Source organism: Chanos chanos, chromosome 1 (assembly GCF_902362185.1).
Source record: "Chanos chanos chromosome 1, fChaCha1.1, whole genome shotgun sequence".
NCBI classification, from domain to species: domain Eukaryota; kingdom Metazoa; phylum Chordata; class Actinopteri; order Gonorynchiformes; family Chanidae; genus Chanos; species Chanos chanos.
Window position 1 is genome coordinate 39,997,995 of NC_044495.1, and position 26,067 is coordinate 40,024,061.

The 26,067-nt window shown below is 38.4% G+C and overlaps 1 protein-coding gene across 1 annotated transcript; it reads right to left on the minus strand.

Annotated features, from left to right (window-relative positions):
* Window positions 1-2,330: 2,330 nt before the first annotated feature.
* kitlga (kit ligand a) lies at window positions 2,331-16,718 on the minus strand. The gene is made up of 9 exons (XM_030785490.1): window positions 16,516-16,718; window positions 7,343-7,450; window positions 5,733-5,954; window positions 5,152-5,365; window positions 4,429-4,470; window positions 3,733-3,833; window positions 3,454-3,563; window positions 3,291-3,344; window positions 2,331-3,131 (listed from the first exon to the last, which is right to left on the minus strand). Exons 1-8 carry the CDS (start codon window positions 16,528-16,530, stop codon window positions 3,314-3,316), a joined length of 843 nt encoding a protein of 280 aa, XP_030641350.1. The 5' UTR covers window positions 16,531-16,718; the 3' UTR covers window positions 2,331-3,131; window positions 3,291-3,313.
* Window positions 16,719-26,067: the final 9,349 nt, after the last annotated feature.

A 26,067-nucleotide genomic window follows, 5' to 3' on the forward strand; every position in this document is an offset into this window, starting at 1 on the left:
TGCGAGCCAAGCACATAAGCTGTCTGAGGACCTGTGCTTTGGGGGCTTTGGGGGCAATCTCTGTCACTACTTTAAGTTTCAGGGTGGTGGCGATGATGGTGGTAACTCTTACAAGATGGCCCGTTGATTGGGCTGACGCTTTGAGTTCAGACGCTCTCAGACAGCCAGATAAAAAAGGGGGATGCTCTTAATTGTCATTTCACAGCTTAGACCTGTTTCATCACATACACATACACACACACACACACACACACACACACACACACACACACAGAACCTCATAGAGAATATAAAAAACACGTAGAACTTCTGAAGTATACACTTTTGTGTCTTATATTTATAATTAGCACAGCTACTTTGCTCTCATTCTTTATATATGTTTCTTTTTTCATCAAACCTCATCTGAGCACTGGAATTTTTTCTCAGTGAATGAGTAACAATCATTCACACACCCCTGACAATGCAAGTCACCTTTCTTCCTTCCTCTCTGTAGATATTATATATATTTATTTCTTTCCTCCAACACCACTGAACATCTCACATATATCAACACTGATACTAGAACTTCCTACACAACGTGACCATATTGAATATGTTCATCTCACACAAAGTCTCGTTTGCAGATAAACTACATCTGATAATGATATGGCATTTCTATAATGCTTTGATATTCCTTTTTCTCAGACTATTTTCAGACAGTGGTGCCCAAATGATGAATGTCAAAAAAAAGAAAAAAAGAAACCACCCCCCCCAAAAAAACCAAAAAAGAAAAACACCCCCCCCTCCCCAACACACACACAATGCTAATACCAATGCATGATTGGAGGCAATGGGCTTATCAAACTTAGAGACTACAGAGACTATGTGCAATTTGATTACACCAGTGATTTGCAATTTGATAACATTTTTAAATCAATTTGTTGCAACCAGTCTTTTCACTGAAAAAAAACAAAATGATTAACCCAATAATTGCAAACTGAATATCAAAAAATTGACCAGTATTGACTTTTTGATTAAAATTATGTGGTAATAATACTCTGTCCTTGGTAAGGGTGAAAGTAAAAGTTGAGGCAGGCAACAGGTTATTCCTGAACATTTTGACAGATTATTACAACCAGTGGAATCCTTTAGGATTATTTAAGCCTCTTCTCTGGTTTCCATCTGAAATGTTCTCCAGCTGTGTCCATAAAAGACGTCTATTTTAAGTCAGTATATACAGATTATGTTCAAGTAAAGCTAGATTAGAAAAGAAAAAAGAGAAAAAAAAACAAAGAACAGACATGCAGATTACTCATTCATATGTAGTAAGAGACTAAGCCATTCTACAGAACTAGGTCATATCATGTCTTGGGGTAACATGGTTGCAAGTCTTCAGGTAAAATCAACTGGAATGTATCTTTTTCTGATACAGCTAGTGCAACCATTGTACAAAAAACAAAAACAAAAACAAAAACTTATTCTTTCAGGTGTAGCAGTCAGCCCTAACCCCTATATTGAGGAAGGCACAGAAATATTATGTGGGGGGAAAAAAACAGGTAGAGCGTTTCTATTTTAACTATTTTATGCCTAAGTGGTGAATGGGAGTCATTCTAATTCGCAAGATGAAACATTTAAAATGGTCGTCATTACCATAAGTTTTTTTTTTTTTTTTAAATGTTAGGATATTGTACTCTGTTATGCATTAAATCACATTCCTTAACTATACAGCAAACAGTGTCCACCTGCCAAAAGTCATGTTTGATCCTCTCATCAAACATTTAACCGTCAACTTTTAAGTTATGGGCGAACAGCAAGATCGCCATCATTTCATTTGCACATTTGCTCATTACAACTGTACATTGCTTTTTAATACCCCAAAAACATACTGCATGTGTGTATGTTTCCATATTGTCATCTTGAATCAACCTTTTACCAATAAGGATTTGTTTGCAAAGTTCAATGTTTTTTGTTCTCGTAGGTATTTAGTCAGTCAATGAGCTACCACAGCGGACTTGATATCAAAGATGCCTTTGAAGAAATAGTCCAGAAAACAAAAAACAATTAAAAAAAACAAACAAAACAAAAAATGAAGTTTATACACTGATTTCACAGATTCAGTTAAATGCAAAGATGGAACTGCTTGTATTAAATGTATGTTAAATGTTACAGATGAAACTCAACCACTGGCGTTCCTTGATGAGGATGTACATTAGGACTGACCATGTTGGAAATTTTTTTTTTGTCTTGTTTTGTTTGCATGTTTAGTTTTATCGTAGTGAAGTTTGGCTAACATTTATATGAGATTTAAAGTTGAACAGTAGTTAAATCTAAAGTTACAGCTAAAATTAAGATTAACCATATGGTTGGAGCACAGGCATGAATAAGTATAATGGCATATACATATCATATTTTAAAAACAATCTCAATCACTATTTAATACCATGCAGGAACTGTAAATCCTTTCAGGCCATCTCATCATTAGGAGAAAATAAATAAATAAAATCCACAACACCAGTTAGGACGATGAAAAAAAAATGATAAAGCTGATACAATCTGAGAATAATTTTACTGATTCCAACATATAGACTGAAATACAGTTAGTGGGGAAAACCCCAAATTTGAGGAGGAGCAGGGTGAAGAGGAAGAGGAAGAGGAAAGAGAGAGGGTTTGGTGAGACAAAAGGTAGAAAAGGACTGGGACCAGTGCATGTGGAGGTAGTTCATTCCAAAGTTCACTTCACCGACAGAGAGCCCTCTTCTTCAACTGCCCTCTTTTCCTCTTTCATGCAATGCTATTTGAATTGGAGTATGTGAAAATGGGCATAGTTTCTAGTATGTATTCATCTGTCCATTTTCTAGACGATCCCAAAGTAGGCTGATGTTGTCTCTCTGCACAGTCTCCTTGTATACACTAAGTAAACAACCTCCAGCGAAGGGGGGGTGGGGGGGTTTTGGGGGGGTTAGGGGGGGCGGGGGGAAGGCTTACTCCCCAATGGTTCAGAAATGGTTCTGAACAACATTATTGGTTCTCAAAAGACCAGTACTGTGTATGAAGCCCACGGATGTCCCATCAGGTGCTGGGAGAATCAAGGAGAAATGTGTGATGTCTGTATGCTTTCTTTTCAGTTGCTTTTTTTATGTCCACTGTACAGTCTGAAAGATAAAGCAAAATCAATAAGCAATCAAGAGCAAATGTATAATAAAATAATTTAAAGCCCCTAAATTATGTATTATTATATAATTACAAACCAGGCCCATCACCGCTGAACTATAGTTGAAGAACAGACTTCCATTAAAACAGTGGAAACTTACCAGACTCGATGAAGGTGTAAGATTTACACTGTCCTGATAACACTTAATCGGTTCCTGTATAGAGGCACAGATGACAAACCCATGAAACATGAGTAAGACCAGTTTGTCAGGGTGTAGGATGCATTTTTAAAAAAATAAATAAATAAAATAAAAAGGAAATTACTTCTCAGGTATGTCGTCGTCTAGCTGTGGAGCGCTGGTCTCTACTCCAGAGAAGAGAGAAGGACCCTCTTCTCTCCTCTCAAGCTGAAGGGCATTTCTTCTGGATTTAATCTGGTCAGAATAAAAAGGAATGCACATGGTTCAAAGTCAGCAACGGACACAAAAGGAAAATAAAAGTATGAAATGAAAGATAACACCGACAGAGAATACAAAACCATGCAATAGACCCAGTTTAACCGCATTACACTAGAGAATTTAAAAGTGAAAAAAAAAGACATACCTTCCAGACAAACAAAAAAACAATGGCAAAGAAAGGAATAAGGAGTAGAGACAGAAGGCTTCTCTCCACCGCTTCTGAAAGGACTCGTCTGTGTTCTCCCCCTGGAGTACAGAAAACATTCGCTTGTGTCCATTACACTTAAGAAAACAGAATTCAATTCATTCCTAAATGTTAAGGCATTTGACCTCCCAACTCCGCAAAAAAGGGAATTTAATTTCAAATCTAATTTTTCACAACTTTATAAAAACACATTGATAAATATTCAGTGAATGTCATTATACTTCAAGATGTCGACGATGTGATTTGGGAGTGAAAGATTAGTCCTTCAAATAGCTATGGAATTCAGGCTGTAATTCTCAGTAACTTTGGCTTTGTAAAACAGACATGAATCTCTCTCTTTTTTTCATGTTGGCAGTGACAATCTGGGCTAAATTTATTCTCCATCTGCTCCTGGTTCACTCTTCATATCTTAAGAGGAAGAGGATTTAGTCCAGGAGAAAAAGGCAGAAACATGATGCAGGACACAACTTCCCTTTGAAGGATTAACCTTAGGGATACTTACACAAACAGAGAAAATCAGTGAGAATACCACAGTGGGGCCACCCTGACATTTTAATAGACTTGAGGAGATCTGAGTGATGACTGAAAGACGTGTGTAATTTGTGTATGTATTTATTTCATGTTTTGCTCTCTTACCTACTGATACTCCAATCTGATCTGGAGTAGGATTAATGTACACTGTAGAGAAAGAGAGAGAGAGAGAAATTGAAGGAGAGGGTGGAGCGTTAATGCACATAGATGAAAATACCTCATTGTGAGACAGTAAAAAAAAAAAAAAAAAGTCCGTCACAGTCTCCTTTTCTTTCTCTCCAACAAAAGATCTGATCAGTCCACTCGTGGAGAGAAAGAGTCTGCGCTTGGGAAGATCTGAAGATTGCTCTGTAATCAACACGTTTACAATCGGGTTTCGGCTCTTTTCTTCTTTTCATAAAGGTCCATTGGGGAACATCCTTCCCCTTCGCTCCTGAGAATCAGTTCTAGTACTGTCATAATAGGCTTGACAAAAAACATGTTTCATTTCATGTTTTGTCCCAGAGGTTCGTTTGAAAAGATGCCGTGCAAGACGCACACACACACACACACACACACACACACACACACACACAAAAAAGACCAGTTGGGAGGAAAAAAAAAAAAAAATGCAACCAAAGCTGCCTCAAGAGATATGACCTAAAAAGATGTTACAGCTAGCACACTGGGAGCCATTCACGCAAAGATATTCAGCCATTTCGCAGTGGCATCACAAATATGACACACAAACATTTGGGACATCTTAACTAAGGCTGACAGTATCTTCTTCTCTTGCAGAAGAAGAGTTGTGGAATGACTGAAATGTGCAAATATGTTAGTAAAACTGACCTTTAGAGGAATACTGTGTTCTTGTTTTTGCTAATGTTGTTGTTGTTGTTGTTGTTGTTGTCGTCGTCGTTGTGGGGCATGGTGGGGGTTCACAGTCTTCATCCCCTTTCGAGGAGTTGGCAGTTACAAAAAAATCTTCGACAAATTCGAAGTAATGTCCTGTCTGCCATTTTTCTTCTCTGTAGTGACACTGGAATTCTAGCATCACCCCCTCCTTGAAACAGAATATGTTTAAAATACATATGACATTCAAAAAATAAAGCAAAACACACAAGTAAAAACAAAAACAATTTTTAATGAACAATCCATGATTTTAGCCTTTACAGACACATATTCTTACCATTTAAGGCTTCGTACATGCTTTATAACAAAAATATCACATCTGGGTTTCTAGAAAATTAGACCAGTAAAGACTTGTGAATCTCAACCTTTCCATCAAACTGTCATGTTATATATTTGGCTTAGACAACAGTCATCATTTGCAAGCCCAGGCATAAAGAGTTTGTACTATTAAAGGCTAAATTAATACAAGACATGATACGTGAGTGACAAGAGACCAGTGGCTTAAAGGGACCACTTACCAGGCCAGATCCAATATGATGTCGCATCTCGCGCAGTATTTGAACGAATTTTTCTATATTATCTTTATTGGAGGAAATGTTTCCAAACTTTTGGCCCAGGATCTTTAAACTCTCCTCCAAGCGATATACGTTTAACTTCACCCAACACATGTCACTCTTCTGGAAGACTTCTTTAGGGATGTACTGTACAGTGATCTTGTAATCTTTTGGTATATTCTGCCTCTGTGGGAAAAAGAAATGGGGGGGGGGGGGTGCCATTGAAAATAAAAACAAAACTCGTTATACTTGAGTTCGTTTCACAGTAAAACTTTTTCCTGCAATGCTGAATCTCTCACCTTTGTCTATCCTTAAGGTTGTCTGCATACCTGGTGTAGTTTATCTGGAATCAATTTTGCAGCAAGAGGCTGGTTCTAAGTAACCACAGTGTAGCTAATGTGGAAAGACTTTAACAGTTTCCTTGATACAACCATGCTGTTATGAAAAACATTAACATGTGGTATAGATTAGCTACCATGTAGATAAAAAGAAAAAATAAAGCATTAACTTTATATACCATGTTACTCTGGAGTTGACTGCATGTGTACATATGACTCAGATTAATGTTTCCATTTCTGGGAACTGTATTTGAGTGTTTCATATTGGCTAAACACAACATGTCGATCTCAACTTCACCAGCACGTACAGGATAAGTGTAGTAATCCCATGAAACAGAGGTTGGTCTTGGGAGAGAGTTACCATAGAAACACTGCCTGCCATATTTGGAAATGCATGAGCTGTCCTTCAACAGAACCTCTGCGTGTTCCAAGAGAAGATCTAGCCAAAACCGTTCAATAAATTTCAATTTTTTACATAACTTTGAATAACTGGGCAGTTTTTCTGCGAACTGATTAAATCTTATTGACGAATTAATTTCGCTGTTAATAACCGTTTTTTTTTTTTGGCTTTGTTCTCACACCAACTTCTTTTGTAATCTTGAACTAGCCTTAGTTTGCATTAGGAACTCAAAGCTCGAATAACTCTAGAAGTAAAAAGCAGCCTGTGGCAAGATTCACTTTCTGGGTAAAAGTTAATGGGGCATAGTGAGCATTCCACAATGATATTCCAAACTATGCAGCTCACACAACATGCTGTCATAGCTGACGCCCAAGTAAACTGAAGTGAAAGCACTGTTCTCTTTCATTATGTTTTACTGTTGTTCACATGTGTGAGACACCAAGTAGCCTATTTTCCATGCATCAAATGTTACTGTCTTAAATTGGCTTCGGCACTATCTTTCTGAAGCATCAATTCTGCTCTGGGGCTAAAAGTCAGAACAGCTCTGAAGACAGAAAAACCTGAATTCTACCAGTCACCACACGCAGAACGCGTTTCCTCTCTCTTAAGTCATCTACGTTCAGACACATTCACAAAGTCATCTTTGGGTTTAGCTTTAATTTAAAAGATAACAAAACAAAGCAAACTACAAAAAAACAAAACAAAACAACAACAACAACATACAAAAATCCAATACAAAACAAACTAATGGAAATTCATCTTTGGTTATACAAGGAGTAGAAAAAAAAAAAAAAATCAGACGCTGAGATTCGGGTAAAAATTTTCAAGGACCTTACCAACAATGGAATTTTCTTGATGTCATCTGTTATAGGGTTCCCAAATTCACTGGAATAGGCAGCAACTGTGATATACAGCAAAAAATGGACACAGGTGTGTATCCAAATCTGAAAAGCAAAAGTGTAGACACTGTTTAGGAAACCATTTGCATTTTCAGCTTAAGGCTTTTAATGTAAGATGATCTTTACTAATACATAATAATACTGACATGAGTAAGAACATAAAGTATTGCATTACACAAGACAACAACGTAACTAATGTAAACACTGTGTCCATCAGGGTGACGAACTCTTCTATTTCTAACACTTGCTCAAAATCCTTTAACTGTCAATTAGACAATGACATAGCTGTGGAGCCACTGAGAAAGGTTAGCGATGTTGTGAGAAACTAGCCTTGTGTTTTTGTTCAAACAGATTAAATGACCATTTATAATAGCCTTCTTTCTAACTAACTTCGATAATGCTTTTATTTCCTCACCGAGACTTAAGGCTAATTCCTCTTCCTCTGCCATTCTAACCTCCAGACTTCCAGTCTGAGCATGTTATGTAACATTGCACATATTTTCCCTTAACCCCAATTAGACAGATATCCCACACCTTACAAGTCGGTGTGAGGTTTCATTGGAACGACACTGAGGGAGCAGAAGAATGGAGATTTGCGTTCGCGAGACCACGAGCAGAACTGATGAACATGCTTCAGAGAAATCGCCGTCTCCCCTAGGATGCATTATTAAGCAATGGTTAAAAGTACCATTATTCTGTTGCCAGGGAGAAATTTATCAATTTCATGTCTCCAGTTGCACGACTCCAACCCTTACAGGAGGAGGAAGAAGATGGGGGCAGAGGTCAGGAGTCCTGACACAAGATGAGAGAAAACAAAGAAGTAGGGGAGAAGAAGATTTATCAACCTCTGTGCGACTCCTCGAGATTTGGCACAGAAGTTATTCTCTCTCTGCTGACATACTGAGACTGTAGCATCATGGGTGCATTTTTTTTTTTTCAAACTAAGCAAACATAACGAAAATATATCTTTTGGGAGGGGATGTGTAGTGTCCTAGCTCACTTTGAAAATAATTGCCTTCAAAATCATTCTTAACCTATTTTTTCTCCAAACCCCCCGCCCCCGCCCCCGCCCCCCCATCGTTTTGATGGAAAGATGATGGAGGTGATAGGTGAAGAAGTCAAACCAATTCCTCATGGACTGACGAGCACTTCTCTTTGATTGGTTGTCAGTGTAGGCCAGCAAGGCACCAGATATATCTTGTTTCCCTCTGTTCCTTGTTCAAGTACTATTTCATTCTCTTGTGTTGTCACATGACATGTTTTATGAGACCAAATGTTCAAAATACTCTTGTAAAGGCTAAAAAACAAATCCTTTCATCTATTAAAAATGTTCCATCAATTTGAGCCCGCTAAGTAAATGCTTGATAGTGAAGACCATAAATTGTCCTGACAATGTCCACACACACACAGAAAAAATTACTTGTAATTTTTCTTTTTTTAAATGAGGTCCAACAAATAGCCTATGACAGACCAACCACATCTTGTCCTCTGGAGATCTCTCAAGGCTTCTCACAAGGCTTATTCAGGCTCACGCAACCATTATTCATCTCAAACATAAAGGGCAATGAGAAATAATGTGTGACTGTCTGAATTACGACGTTGCCAGTCAGGGATAAGGAGATTGTGATCCACGATGATCTTGGCTGTCTTATCAGTACCAGCTGTAGGATTTACAGGGTTTGTGTGTCGGATCAAGCTCAGACATGCAACTCAATGATTAAGAAGGTCTAACATATTTCTTGATTTTTTCAGACCCAAGTGTTCTACCCTTTTACTAGAATTACGTGATATTATAGAGAGATACAGAGTCTTTACTCTAATGCCTCCTCTCACTGTATCTTCCAGTAGGTGGCCAAAAAAAGGACAGCTAGAAGACAATGGGGAATTCCGAATTTTAAAAGTCCAGTTATTCCAAAACTTAAAAATACAGATTCAATCTAGCTCTGGTGTGTGCTGTTATTGAAATCGTGGACATTCAGTATCTATGCATGATCTGAGTCATTGGATTGTTCGGTGTTTAAGTTACACATATATCTCTGGGTTTTCCAGCATCTCCCACACCACAAATGTCCTGCCAAGTTACAATGAACTGTAAACTGATCAAACCATGGAGATAACATCAAGGATGATATTCTATCAAGGTTTAAAAAAAGATGACATGATGTCATAAAATAAAAAGAAAAAAAATATGTACACACACGTTCAAAGATAATTATATAACTTTATTCTTAGGTTCCACAGAAAATTTACCAGCCCCAAATCTGATGAGGCCAAACTCTTCCGTATGGTGGTTGACGAGGTCAAATGAACAAGATAACAGGCCTAACAGCAAGACAGGACAAAGAGCGAGAAACATGATGGGCTACTTCTGCCATTAGCATTTAAACTGTCCCTATGCTCAGCAAAAAGCTGCAAGGCCGAGAGGTGAAATAGCTTCATTTACACAGGTGACTGTGCCTGTCTGACGGAAGTACAGACCAATATACCAGACTTTTATTTATGTATTTATTTTTCCTGTCAAGTACACATCCAAAATTGCAAAAGCTGTGACAAATAACATCCATGATTTTATGATGAGGTCAGCAGTTCCTGCATGCTTACTCTCGCTGAAATAGAAATTCAACGTGATTAAGAATAGGCTTTGAAAAAAAGTCGGAAATGAGTCCACGGCCCAAGCAAGATGTTTTTTCACATGAAATCTCCTCTCCGATTACAGTCTAAAAATAACTCAGTGAGTTGTTAGATAATGTACGTCACATTTTTCTGACCTTAACACAATTTCGTTATTTAGTGAAGGAGAAAAGCAACGCTGTTATGTCTTAACAATAAAAGAATTCATTGCTTTGATTTAAACAGATTAGGTCCTCACAACAAGTTATATTTAAAAAAAAAAAAAAATCCAGTTACGTTGACAGGTAACTAATTAGACCTTGTTTAAATGGGGTGATGAGACAGGTGTTGCGTGAATTATGAAGGAAGTGCATGATGCTGCAGGCCCAGTCTCTCTACCTTTCACATCACCTGCTAACACCAGGCTGGAGGAGATTTGCGCAGGGGTGCTGTACTCCACAGAGGCACTGTGCTATGGTGGCCCGCTGGCTTTTGTCCAACGCTGCAGTAACATAAGCTATGAGAACATCTTCACAGACGCTGCAGATGTCACAGGAGGACCGCGACTGGTTACTCATGTGGGTGGGACCACAATTTGCATTCCAGTCATTCATCTTCTTCTTTGTTCTTAGTGACCATAAATTCATTACCACCAAAGCAGTGACATTTGCACCACAGACCCAGCGGATCCTGCTCTGAAACATTTGGTATGAGTAAAGCTTAACTTAGGATAATGTCTAAATCTGCAATAGCAGAACAACTGCTAAACCATCTAATTTGCTTACGGTTTTCTGAATTACATTTTGCTGTGACAAGGTTGTACAAGTTTTTTTTACATCCCAACTGAAACTTTGTGGAGCCGTCCACAGACATCACACGTCACAAGGACCGTGATTGTTTGAGAGGGTCATAAAACTAAAAAAAAACCCCCCAAAAACCAAAAAAACAAACAAACAAAGAAAAAACTGGTGAAAAAAAGAAGTTTGTGTTCTTCTATCCTTGGCAAACATCACCACTGATTTTTTTGTTTTTCAGTGCAATATTTCAAATTACTATAAATGTAAACAGTTACCTTGACAGTATTCACTATAAAACATGAGTTTAATCTGTGGTCTTCCAGGACTACTATGTAATGAAGTTACTGTAATCCCACTAATCATAGTTAACCTGCCGAATTTGTTTAGTTTGAAAATGGCTACCACACAAACACGTCCGTTTCTACGGAAAACAAGAAATTACCAAAGTTATGTCAGCTCAAAAACACTGACTACACTATGTTTTGAAAGTCATTTCTAAACGTAATATAAACATGGCATTCACTGGGATACTTCTAGGGGCAGAGAAAAAGAAGAAGAAGAAGTAGAATAAGAAGAAGAAGAAGAAGAAAAAACGAATGGGGCAAAGACGTACTAATGAAAATGTAAAGGAGCTTTCACTGAAACAGAAATTTAATGGAGTGGTTTAGTCACTAATTATACATCTCCTTGAGTGGCCTACTGACAATGTGACCTCAATCCACACATGGGTGGCTAATCAATGGTCCCTGATGAACCTGAACAAGCTTAAGTCATATTTTAGAAGTCAGGTGTCGACAAATATAACTACACAAGTCAGGTCAAGACCTACTCGCTTTTGTTCCAGATTTTATTTGGTTGTTTATTTCCAGAGAAATGTACAGATAAAGTAATTCCAGTTAATCGCAAAGATCTGATGCAATTCCATAACTCTCTGTAATCGCTGAAGAAGAAGATAACTGAGACATTCTCACTATTTACTTTTAATGCTTGGAGAAAATTAACCACACTTGCTCACCAGACACAGCAGCAAGCTCCCTCTGAACAATGTACCATTCACGACGTAATCTCATTTTCAAAAGAAGGGGGAAGAAAAAAAAAAAAAAAGCCTTGCGCAACATTAGCGCTGCAAAGCTACTTATGTGCAATTTATCTAACACTAGCAAAAGCCCTTTTCCATGTTCTGAATTATATTCCTCGCTAGACTTACTCTTAACTTCACTGTTTCTCCAAAGAAAAATGAGAACAGACATTAAAGAGACACACAAGAGAAGCACAAATGAGAACAGTAGGCGAGTCTGTTATGATGCCTCGAATATAAACGCGACGTTCGAGTGACACTGTGGATACTGAGCTGATGGAGAAAATTGGACTCTGGGGTCTCTTTGCATGGAAATGAGTTGTGGGTGGAAAGATAGAGCTTTTTCAACCCACCCCCCCCCTCTCCGGAGACCTACTTACCCCCCCCAAAGTGGAAAGACTGAAACATAATCAGTGGCCGGAAACTCATAATCATTTCAGTGGCAGATATACAGTCAGCGACCACAGTCTACTCAAAAAGTGGGCAAATTGAATTTGGCAATGAAAATTGCACTCAGTCTGTCTGTACCCGCTCAGGTGCACTTATAGGGCTTCTGACTAACTGAATAAACACTGCAGAAAAGATGGTATCACATGTCTCCAGCATACATGCTTTCTCGCATTGCCAAGGAAGCCTCTGCAAACATGTGTCTCTTTCACTGTCTCTTTCAGAGTCATTTTCTATTTGGGCATAAACCCAATAATCTTCGCTGTTGTATTTTTTTTTGTGGGATATGAATATGTACTCCTTGGATTTGAATCACATGAAGAAAATTATTAGTGTTACAGAAACACACAGGAATCCTTTCATCTAGATTTGTTAGTGTTTGTGTTACTTCATATTTGTTTGAGATGTGGCTGCACACCAGATGTCTGGACGCTATTAGCTGGATTACAGGTCATCATAAACATGTTAGTCATCAAATAAAACAAAATGACTTACAAGTGTCTGTTGTCCTTCAAAGGCATTTGAGTTTTTCATTGGGACCCGAAAATTCTCTTTCTATCCATTTCACAGGCCAAGAGGCCACCTGTGTCCAATGAAAAGTGAGATGACTACTTGATAGCAGGTTCAGAGCAATAATACAAGTGGGTGGGGAAGCGACGGGAAAACCAACAACCTTTGAATGTTTCCCTCTCCTGGAGAGTGAGAGTAACTTTCTGTTGAATCGTTACAAAGGCAGCTGGAAGGTGTCCAACGTTGTGAGGTATTGTGAGTAACAGAAAATGCAGCATTGCAGACAACTGAAATACGATATCATAAGGAAATGGGAAAGCTTATAATGTTTAACTTGTGATTCAAGGGCAAGATGAAGCAACTTTGGTTTATCAAAACTCAAAAAGGTGCTGGAGTGCACATTATGCGTTTTTTTTTTTTAAAAAAATTTATGAGTGTATAATATCTCTGTAACTGCATATGACACAGTTTAATGGATGCACATAAGACTGAGAAATAAACAGATTCAGTACATTTACACTGATTCATATCTTGCAGTATAATGAATGGCTTCCAAAGGTTTTAACACACACACACACACACACACACATACACACACGCGTGAACACACACATTTACAAAAAGAAGAGCAGAAGCTGGAGACCAAAGTTAGGAGATGTTGGGACCACTTCAGTGTATGCACAAAACTTCAGTGAATTCAACAAACCTCAGTGAATTCAACAAAATCCTGCTGTCTATACGTATCAAAATGAAAATACTGCATAAACACAAGAACTAAGGAAACTTGGGTAACCTTTATATTTAAATCCACTTGCTTATTAACATGGTAGAAGTTCTGCATTTGTATACATGCACGCAAATAACTTGGTAAAACAACTCATAAACTAGCTTCTGAAGTACCTTAGTGACTGACTACATACTGTGAGAGTACACCCACCTTCTCGTTACTGTTTCAAGTCTTTAATGTTTTATATACAGTCTCTACAGGCACTTAACAGCCATAAAGGCCTTAATGGCTTCAAATCGCCACCTATACATTCAGTATCTAGATAAATGTCTAATGGAGGGACACCATATTAACTTGTTAAATGCGATTAGTTTAGTGTAATTATCAGAGCATATACAGATGGAAGAGAAACACTATACAGGCACGAGGGAGAAAGCATCCTAGATTTCAGGTCATACTGACCACATCCTCCATTTGACATGAACATTTCCTTTGATCACAGCTGATTAGGGTACAGAAAGAAGGGGACAACACCCAAATTCAAGTTCAAGTTGGTTTGTTCTTCTATAGTTTTATTTAAAAGAAGGAAAGAATAAAATGGAGAAGCTTTTTTTAGGTGGACCTATATGGCACATTAGTATTCCATTCTAAAAAGATCGTTTTCTCACGTACGCCACATTCATATGACATTAACATTCAGTAATCTATCCGGTATTCCTGCCGGATTCCTGTTGGTGGATCTACAACAGTAGATCTTAACAAAGATCCCTTTCACTAGCTAAAGAGTCAGCTGAATCTTCACAAAGAAGTCACTGCAGCTCCTGTAAATCTATGGAGATGGAAAAGCGGAGCACTACTGTGATAAAACTCCACAGAAACTCCAGAACAGGTCAGCTCCCCTCTGGTTCCTATCTGGTCTTTTTCTTTTCCCATTATCCTTTGCACCCTGCCCCGTCAGTTCCCACCCATATCCAAAAGGCTAAAACATTTCCTATGCGCATAGGTGACTCCAAAGGATAATTACAAAAAATAATCTGATCATTTGTGAAGCCGACATGATACATTACGCAGCCACAAATAAATATATATATATAAAGCCACAACCAAATACATGTAAATATCAAAGAACAGCCAAGTATTTTTGGATTCCATGTCATGTCATCTATGTAATTTCTCTTCAATGACCCTCAGTACAGGTTATATGAGATATCTGGTAAGTTTTAATATTCAAATCTAACAATACCCTGCTTCCTCTTGTTCCCTCTGTCTTTGGTGTGTCTGTCTGCAGTTAAAAGAAAACAGGATATGTTGCGGGGAGACAGAGAACAGAATGAGAAGTCAACTTGTGTGACCCCGTGAAAGCCATATTTGCTATTTTAATGAGAATTCAAATGTAGAAAACTAAAACAATATAGCCCACCATAAATAAATATAAATAAGTGCTGCGTGCTTGTCATAACTTTGTGGAACTGCTAAAATAATGTCAGTGAAATATGTGTGCAGATATGCTTTATGATGTATATAATCAGATTAGGTCAGTGATTAATCTCAGCTCTGGTGATTGCATTTGTACACGTGCTTCGAAATAGGAAATAGCTCAGAGGTACTGACAGGTGTGTTCTTATCGCTGGCTTTGCGGCATGCATGTATTTGCAAGTACAGCTAAACAGCCCAATAGGAAAGCCGTTGTCCAGTGGTTGATCTGTACTGGATATGATAACGTTTTTTTGTTTGTTTGTTTTTTTATCCTTTTTCGAAAGAGAGGTTGTAAGTGTGTGACGAGTAAGCAAACAAAAGGTAAGATTATAATTTTGCTTTCAAATGCCCAGGCACTTAAACTTTCAAAAAACGTTCCGCAGTCAGGGAGCACCTGACAGAAGGAAGAAGAAAGTAATGGGTTTTTCCCCTGAAGGCTGATTTCCAAAAGGACACATCTCAGAAACGCATTACAGACAATTCTCACTTTTTTTTTTTTTTTTAAATTTCTCTCCTTAGTAGTCATACTGGTTTTGACAAATTCCAAAAAGAAAAAAATGCAAGGAGCTGGAGTTAATTATTTCACTATGGGAGAGTGCAGCACCGCAGCCAAAGCTAGCTACGTACTGATAAATATGCAGATATTTTCAAAAATCACGATTTGATCATTGTATAACTACATAAACTACATTTTCCACCTCTCGGAAATGTTGTTTTTCAGTTTCTGATATACAATTATACTTGTCTTCCGTAAACCAAAGGGCATTGTCTTAACTTCGCTCCATAAATCATGTAAAGTGATGAAGTCGAGTTCCATTAGAAACACCTGGTTTTCTTTGAGCCATCCTAACCCAAAGAAATCGGGTGCAACCTAGAAACAATCCGTCACAAAATTCCACGGTCACTTGTAGACTACAATCCAACGGCTGTAATTAGCTCTTAAGTATTTTAATCAATCCGACGAGTAATGTTCTGTCTACATGCCAAGCTCGCTCTCTTTCACGAAGTAAACTTTATCAAGTACCAGGATCGAAAGTGAGAAGGAAAATGGCAAAGTTCAGCAAGCCTCCCATAAAATTCTTTGGAATCGGCGTTACTGTCTGCTGTGTCATTCACTCAAATGGCAATCTGCCTCACACTGGAGTCACGCATTCACTTCTCGTCCATTGCTTTAAATCGCTGTCAGTGTGAGGAGGCTGAGAAAGTTGTATGCAGACTACATGATTATGGGAAACAGAAGGCATGAAGTGGGTCTTTTTTGTTTAAGCCAAATGTGTCGGGTTAAAAATTACACCACCTAATAGATCATTTTAAAATGAAAAGTCATACGAGGACTCTTATAATTCTGATTTACCTGAAAAAGCAAGGCAAAGCAAAGCAAAACAAGCACGTCGTACATTTATAGAGTTTAAGAGACAGCGTTCGCAGCAACTTTTTCAAGAAAGACCACATAACATGAACTTACGTTTGGCTTCTTCATAGGGAATGAGAGGAGTAACTCCAATGTGTATGAAACCCTATTTTATTTTACTTCGGCGGACAGGAAAGGGGTTCTCTTCATCCCGCTTGCACATATCCAATATCGTCATCAATAGATCCAAGTTGGAGAAAAAATGCTCCGAAGTGCTGTGACAGTAAATATCCAGTTACATGCTTCTCGATGCACGTTTTGACGACGTCCGCGAGACTCGAGTGATATAGCTTCTGAGTGTGTGTGTGTGTGTGTGTGTGTTTTTTTTTTTTTTTTTTGAACACGACCCTTTTTATGCGTGACTACGGAGCCGCCCGCCCACATGGATCGTCGCTGCTGCACTGAGGGTGTGAAGCAACCCTTGGCTTGATCTGTAGCCACTTCGGATATAACATTAAACGTGTGCAACTTAAAATTTCAATAAATGACATAACTTTCTTGGGCATTGGCGAGAAAGGTTCGAGAGGCGTATCGTTACGCGAGGAACAGCCTCTGCGACACCAAATACATTGCTTAAAGTAAAGAAGGATGCGCGTAATTCGCGTCCGCCGCCCACATGAGAAATCTGATCAGCCAATAAGCAAATTATCTCCAACCCCAGTCAGAGCCTCTAATGAGTGCATTGCTGCATGGATATTTATTTTGTCAAGGAACATATTCTCCGCTCATGTTGAAAACGACGACATATAATTTTCCGCCATTAATTATAACCGGAATGGTAATAATCATCATAATTTTTTTTTTTTTTTGGTTATATCAAAACATTGTTTGCATGGCTCTACACAGAGTAGCAGTATCCCCATCCAGACTTGTGTGTGTGTGTGTGTGTGTGACTGAATATGTTCTCTGAAGCTTTACAGAAACACATAGCTTTTAAAATGTAACCAAGAGTTAAGCAAGCAACAAAGCAATCCATATTATGGCAATCCATGTTATGTTGCCGCTGAATTTAAATGAGAGTAAGTTCATGGTATATTTGAAGTTTATTGTCTTCTGGTTGTATTTTACGAACCAGTGGAATGTATCACGTAGAAGAAAAAGAGAGCATGTGAGGGGGTAAACAGTGACCTCTACAGCAATTCCTTTATTGGTCTGATTAAAAGGAGTTTTACCATCAACCTGAGAGATGCCCTGGAGAATAAATGTAACAACAAGTTGTGTAATACAAGAATATAGTTACTCTAATATGAAGTGATAAATGTTTTCTGACTATTGCACTCTCAGGTTCAATGACACAAAACAGCCATTGCGCAATTTTCAACTTGCTTTCCAACTCTCTGCCTCAAAAAAACCAACTAAAGCTGCACTCGAGCAATGGGAAAATATACTTTACATGCTTTCACATTTACATATAGAATTATGTTTTTGTTTCCTCTAATTTACTGCGCAAATCATGTGTTTACTACCAGCAAACCGTAACTACATAACGACAACAACATTTCTACATGCATTGACAATCTTTTTTTTTTTTTGGCATTTTCTAGCACTTTTATGTGTGAGCTGTGTGCCTGCTTATTTTTTCCACTTTTTTTTTTTTTTGCTGCTCGAGGGCATTGTGAAGCAACCAAGAATAGGACGGAGAACCTTGAATTGTAATGCGTTTAGAGCCAGTTAAAACTGAATGATGTTTTTGATGCTATCTATTTTGTGTTTACCGGGTGGTCTCTTTTAAATAACGATAGCTAATTAAATCCTTTGTCTACCCACATCTCACCATCTTTAGCTGTTTATAAGTGTCTGTCGGAGCTGATTAAGGAGGACCCTACTGTGTGTGCGGCATACAGGATTACCAGTGAATTCTCCCTTAAAGTCAGTTATAAAACCCCTTCCACTGAAATGGATCTGATGAACTAACGTAATAACAACTCCTGTACTTTTCCGGTTCAACTGAAAGGATTTTGTGTTGTCATACACTAGAACATACCAAGTTCTTTCTCTTTCTTTCTTTCTTTCTTTCTTTCTTTCTTTCTTTCTTTCTTTCTTTCTTTCTTTCTTTCTCTCTCTCTCTCTGCATCTCTGTCTCTCTATCTGTCTCCCTCTGTCTCCCTTTTTAATCAAATTACAATGTGTATATTAAGTAAGAGTACTGTGTTGTTATGGAATTCTCTGCCTTTCACATTCCATGGTGCTTCCAGTGTGAGGAGAGCCAGTTTGCTTAGATTTACCTGAACTTATCTTATAGCTTCTATCACATATGTAGGCTATTAACACGTGAGAAGAAGTAGCATAATATTTCTTTCTTCTCCCTTTTTTTTTAAGGTACATTCAGTTTTTCTCTGCCTAACCTACTTCCTGCTCTCCCCCATTGCGTCCTGGATCTTCTGTGAGGGTGTCCTCTAAGTGAGCGGATGATATGTCATGGTGTCTCTCTGATCACAGTTTTGTTTATTATTTTAGCTTCCTCCTCTTGCTCCTGGTCACACCAGGCCGTCCTGGTGTACGCCCCAAAATCCTGAATTCTAAGACTTATCTGTACATGTGAGTGAGTGAGTTTGAGAGACATATCCTGACACCTTCCCCAAATGTCAAATTGAATCTTCATGGGGAAATGATGAAAGGTATCCGTGTGCAAGAGCTGTATTTTATCCTTAAACAAGTACATTATCTAAGTGAATTAAACATGGTCTGCCAACTAGACCTTTGGTACTGAGCCGCTGAAATCAAAATGTAAAACAGAAGTAATAAAACACTTAAGAAACATGCTTGTCAATGAGCAGTTTTGTTGGATCAGTTATAGTTCTAATTTTGGGAATTTCATAGCATGTTGTGGATTCACCCATGCATTTTGTCTAGGTGGGAGAAGTAAGTGATGTTCACAGTTAGGTAAGGTGAGGTCATTTTAATCTAAAAGTATTTGTGTTCTTTTCCCCTTTCTTTTAGAAATGAGATAAGGAATCATGTACACTGTGTACACAGGATGGCAATTCTGAAGCTAAGCACCATTCTTCATAAATCATATTCATGATCACAGTGGACGCTGATCTAAAAACTCTTTGGTTAGCAATTACTGATAAAAGAGTTTAGTCAAGTTCATTATACAAAACAGACTGCAATAAGTTTTCTCTGCAATAACTTTGCTGGGAACTTATGAGCAATGAGACAAGATATCAGTGGGGGTAGGGGGGAGGGGATTGAAGAAAGGGTTTTTGAATTGTATTTCAGGTGTGCCATTGCACAACACTTTGACTTTAATTTATTCCTTCACCTACATGTTTATTAGTGTTTTGATGGCCCTTACGCAATGGTCTATGACATGAGTATGTTGACCTGTTTTGAGGGAGGATGTCTTCATTCTTATCTATAGCATAATATCATGCTCTTCTGGGGTCCTGATGGTGCAGCCTGCTACAAATGACTTACCAACAAACTCCAGCTCTCCACAATCCCCCCGTCTAACCCCTTGCCCCAAACCTCCATCCCACCCAGGCACCCACCTGTGAGACTTCCCGAAGCCCTGTAATTGTTCAGTTCTGACTACACATAAATCTCACCATGAAGCCCCCTTGTATGGACAGCCCTCACAGAGCTTTCCCCCACATCACAGGAACACATAAGCACTGTGGATTTACTGTAGCTTTGTGAAGGTCAATGTCGCAATAGTTATAGAAAAAAAAGGAAGTTGCACCACAAAGAATATACTTGCTAAGAATTGACATTTGACTGGTGTGTTTTCTACTATTCGTCAGCTCTATGATGAATGTCCCTGGTTACCAGTAATAAACTGATCTGTAGTAACTATGTATTCAATGAAGTTGTAGTTTACTGAATAAAAATTCAGACCAAATTCTTCTGGGCTTAATGTGGCCACATCAGAGAGTCTAAATCACTGGATTTTTTTTCTCCATGTGGTTCAGGAAATGAAATACATTACACCACTAAATCCAATATATTTTTTTATAGCTTGCTGTTGATATCAGTTAGGCCTCAAAGCTTACCAAATACACCAAAGGGCCCCTGTAAATTATGGGTGCACCTTTAGGCTCTTGTAGAAAATGTATATGCTGATCAGTCTGTCTATTCCAGCAGGATTAGACCAGGGAAAAAATGAAGCATGACAGTCAAATTTGTAAGCCTAGATGAGGTGAAGATATTGTGTTAAAAACTTTTTGATAGATAACAAATAAGCCTTGAAGCTCACCAAGGCGCACTGATGTGGAGCATGTCCTTGACCTGGTATCTTTACTGGCAATTACTGTTACATTGACTGAAGTAAACAGTAAGCGTGTTATGGACTGCACAGAGGTTGCCATTTCTGTTGCTCTGAATCAACAGTATTCATTTACGGGTTTTCTGTAGGTAAACCTGACTCTCTAGACAATATGATACGACCTGGTGCATGAAAAAAGTAGCATTAAGTGAGGAGCTGGAAAAGAACATTTCCATGTGCACATGTTGACTGCATCAACAAAGCCAGTGCATCTGTGTATGTCATAGTCATCTCACGCATTTTCTCATCCCTCACACGGATTGATCCCTTATTCACCGCAGAACTGGATCACATTTCAGGGTCTGGTATGTTCTTCCCCTGAACATATGAAAAACTCAGCCCTTCTCTGGGTTTTATCAGTCATAAATGTAAGGTTAGTTTTGACCACTGCTATGCAGATGATACCCAATGCAACGATGAAACACAATGAAACCTGACATGAGATTGATTGTCCGGGGGGCCTGTGTTATCAACGTAAAAGTCAGAATGAAAAATGTCAGACTTTTAAATTCTGACAAGACAGAAAATCATTAATCTCTAGTCTAAAAAAAAACCCCTCGCTGATCCGCTGTCTCTTATTTCGCGAAACCTTTTTGGATGTTAATTAATTTCAAGTTTAATTAGAATTTAACTTAGAAGAAAAATCTCAGATGCTAAGAAAAACACACAGTATTTGCCCCTTTCACACTAAGCTATCACTGGCATATGGAAATATGCCAAATGTTTACAGCTAAATCACACAAAAATGGAACTTGCGGCAATAAAAATATCCTTGGATCGTGACTGTGCTGCGGAGGACCAAAGAAAATTATGCTTAAACGATTGTCAAATGAATCAATTAAGCTAAGAACTAAATTACTCAAACAGCACCATTTCTCAACCAATTCCGCTCATTTGAAAGAATCTGTGATGTATTCATGCCCTTGAATGATTGGTTCATAACATGATCCTAACAATATAACATGATGTATGCTCATAAGCAACACCACATGTTGGGTGGAGAAGCAGGGCAGGCTGTTACAGGGAGTGAGGGAGGAATGGGAGGAGTGCAGCTGGATTAGACTTATATGTTGAGTGTCCTCAGAACAAAATTTATCACTGAGAAAGAAAAAAAAACAAAAACCCACACACACACACACACACACAACATATTGAGTGTTGAGTGAACTTGAATGCCTAAAGACTGCGTGGTGATATGCTTTTCTAAATGGTCTAAAATGGTCACTAAATCGTCACCCTGTCAGTGTGTGTCGAAATGAGTGAAAACATACGTGCAGACAACACACTATTGTGTTAGCCAGTATGTCTCATTTACAAATTATTAAGTCAACTTATTCAACCTTCACATCACGGGAAGTCTCCATTGCCATTGTAGTGTTGTAAAATTACAGCAGTTGTCTTCTGCATTTTGGTAATATAATCAACATTACAACAACATTTTTTGTTAATGTATCAAGTCTTACTCTGCACTCCATCTAATGTGACACATGCCTGGACAGGTTATTTGAACTGCACAGAACTCCAAAAGCTCTGTAATACAGTTTAGGGGCCTACCAGTCTAACAGTATTCATACTCAGATCCATAAGATATCAAATGTAATGTGAGAGTAGAGGTCAAACATACACCTCATCAGCTGAAGCGAAGAGACTTCATGAGCGATCAAAAATGAGGAAAACCTTTACTGGAATCCTCTCAAATAAAACATCATCCATTTCTAATCATCTGCTCAGCCATCCTTTGCAATTTCAAGAAGCTGACAACTGTTTCAGTTGACACATACTTTGGGGAGGTTTCATTCAAAAGGCTATCAGATTCTTGGCAGAAAGGAGACGGCGAAAACAACATTCCCCATTCATATAACGCAATGATTAAAGGGGGAAAAAAAAAGATAAAATTATCACAAGAGCGTCTTTGTCACCTCTGAGAATACACTTTGATGACTTTCCCTGAAATGACTTGAAGAGTTCGAGGGTCAAAGAGGTCAAAAGGAGGAGGAAGGACTGTGCTCTTGTGATAACTTTACCGAGCTCAGTGCTTTAGAGGAACACAGAGGCCTTATCAGGTAGACCTACTTTGCAATGCACTTGGAATTCCCATAAACATAAACCTATTCTATGGGTTGTGTGGGAGTCTTCTCTTAAATTATCAGTGTATGTCAAAGCTATACCTCAGAGGTAGTGACAACTATTTGAGCTTTATATTAATTGTTGTCAGAAATCACCTGGAGCACTTTAATGAGAAGCTGAAACATCAGTCTTTTTCTTTCTTTCTTTCATTTTTTTTTTAGGGGAGTTGGAATACGATTTGTTTTCTAACACAACCCCTTCGCATATCTCTATAATTCAGTTACATCCATAACTCAATTCATCATGTTGAGATTCTTGTTCAATGTGGCTTTTTTAACAAGGCCTCTTGGGATTTAATTAGGAGAACCACAAAATGCTGACATGCCCTGTCTTTTTAATTACCATGGACCACTAATAATGTCTTCAAGAACATATTCGAGGGGCTGACAAAATAAAGGAAACACCAAATAACATGTGAGTTTCTACGAACCAGTGAGGACCTCGGTTGCCCTTTTGCTTTCAGATCAGCTTCAGTCCTTCAGGGAATGTTAATATACATGTGTTGATGTGGGTCTAGTAAGATATTGAACCATTCATCAAGAGAGAAATCCTCCAGTCTTTTCAAGAATGCGAAGGAGGTGATAATCTATTCTGCACTCTGCTCCCCAGAACTTTGTGTAAAGATTCTATCAAGTAGAAATCTGATGATTATATATATGTGTGTATGTGTGTGTGTGTGTGTGTGTGTGTGTGTGTGTGTGTGTGTGTGTATATACTTGTTTTTGCTAACTGAAGCTCATATATTACTGATATGAGACTATTCAACGTCTTGTCAAATTGGGGTCAAAACAGCAATCCTGACTTAGAAAAAAATGTATAGGTGCTTTTTTATGAAAGATATTGTCATTGGTGATATTCCGTATTCCGTGTGAAGGTGTTTCTTTGGTGAGGGTTAGGTTTAGGTTGTTATTCTCTACTTTAGTTAAAAAAGAAGCTAATGGAGGGTCCCCAGAATCCACCAAACATAGGTGTGTGCGCGTGTGTATGTGTGTGTGGATCGGTGGTGTTTTAACCTGATGCCCAAGAAACCATTCTTGGATGCATTTTGCATTTTGTACTGTTTGAGTGGTGGCGTTATCATCTTGGCACATGAAAACGACCACAGAAAATAATGTTTGGACTACAAGTTGCACCTGGCTGCCATAAACCTGTCCAGTTGTAGGAAGAAGACTAATCGACTTTCACACTTGTAACCTTTGCTCCTCATTTTTCTCATGCAGTTCTTCATTGTTTGACATTCCTTGGGCTTCTCAATGCCATTTCCCCTGCTGCGTCAAGTAATCTTGTTGTTTTCATGACTGATGCAATTCAGGAACAGAGTGCTTGGCCTCCTTTGAACTCTGTTTGATATCAGTTTATTGTGTTAGGAAATCACATATGAAAGCATTAATAGATTTGTATAGCTAAGGCGTATTTATAAGTAATGTTTAACTAAAGCAGGATTCATACTATACTGCTGTATTTGTTAATGTGATTCACTTTGCTTATTTTGGAATTTAAGTCTTTGTTTCTTGTGATGTTCCTATCAATCTGTCCATCATCTGGAAACTCCCAATGTATGATTATTGTTTTTAATAGACACAAGACAAAAAAGTGACGTTTTGCACACTGTGTTACACTGTATAAACAATAATATATAAACTCAACCTACCGTTTTCTTCACTGTGGCGTGAGAAGGAAATGTTTCTGTAAACCAAAATGACATCATTCCACTGAAAATGCCTGTCTGTAAACTTATCTCTAGAGAAGGCTGTGCTGGGTTGTATAAGAATCAACAAAAATGCAGAAGTGAATGACTACAGAAAGGAAAAGAGGAAATATGTTTCTCTGACTTCTCGTGTGTCTCTATCACATTTCCTTGTCCAAACCAAAACGTTTTATCTGCACTTGTTCCTGTGAAGTCATACAAGCTTTAGTCAGTATGCTTCATTCAGCATTCACTTTGTAAGTAAAGCTTCCAGTGAATCACGTCACTAGTTTTGTGTCCAACAAACCAAATGCCTACACTTTGTGTCTGTGCATTAGCCTGCACTCCAATTGACTTTACTGTGTTATCCTTATGTGTTTACTTATTATTTGGTACACTGTGTTAATTAAATAACACGAGACAAGATTAAATAAACCGTAACTCTCTCCCCTTTGTCCCTGTCCATGACTATTCCTCTCTCCTCGGTACACAGGTGCTGAACTCATAGACCATTTGCCCCTACACCTTTCCACGGGCCGAGAGGGACAAGGGTTATGCATTCTCCTAACTGGATCACTTACTGGCACTGAAACTTTGCCAAATGTGCTGACCCATTTGAAGACGCAAATACCAGCTGGCGGCCGCCTGGCTCTCTGGTGATAATTCAATATGATGTTCCAGGGACTAAAGCTGGATAAAGAGGACTTACTGAGACCAAGGACAGGAGCAGCAGTGGCATCAATCCAGCTTTAATGAGCTTGTTACTTTCCACAGACTGAAATCTAAAGGTACAGCCTTCATTACAATGAGGCAGGGGATGGCATATCTGATTTCTCGCATGGTGCTCCCCCCTGAGAGAAATGATCCTATACTATGTATGTGCCATTGAAGCTATGACAGACACTTTCAGTCAATAACACAAAAGGGAAAAACCTCACCCCTTCGTATGAGTCAGACCATTGTTGGATGCGTGTTTACTCTTGGTTATGTGAGAACTGACGGTCACTCCTGCAAGGTGTCATGGGAATTGTATGTATTGATGTAGGAGGGAAATCAAAAATAGTGTGTTTTTTTTTTCTGTCTTCTTCTTTTTTTGTTTTTTGGAAAGAGTGTGCCGTAATTGTCCCAGGAAAAGTATTTGATAAATCACATCAAAGATCAAATGCAATATGGATTATTGTGACAATGACAAACATAGAGCACTAGGTGTATGTTGGAGTCATCACAGGAACTGGATACTGAAGATTATTTTAAGCCACTGTATTTCACACTATCTTGGTATCACTGTGTACAATAATATGGTAACTTTGCCTAGTATGGTCTCACTGGCTTAGCTGCTCTCTGATATATTATGCATGTTGAAGGTAAGCCAAATGAAGGCAATGAGGAAACACTGAAAACACAGAAAGAAAAAGGGTTTAAGCGGACACAGCATACTTTCAGAGACTGAAAACCACTTGGCAGGTGTGGTACTGACAGACTTTCTCTAATTCCTGGCGACTGGCACACAGTGTTCGAACTGCGA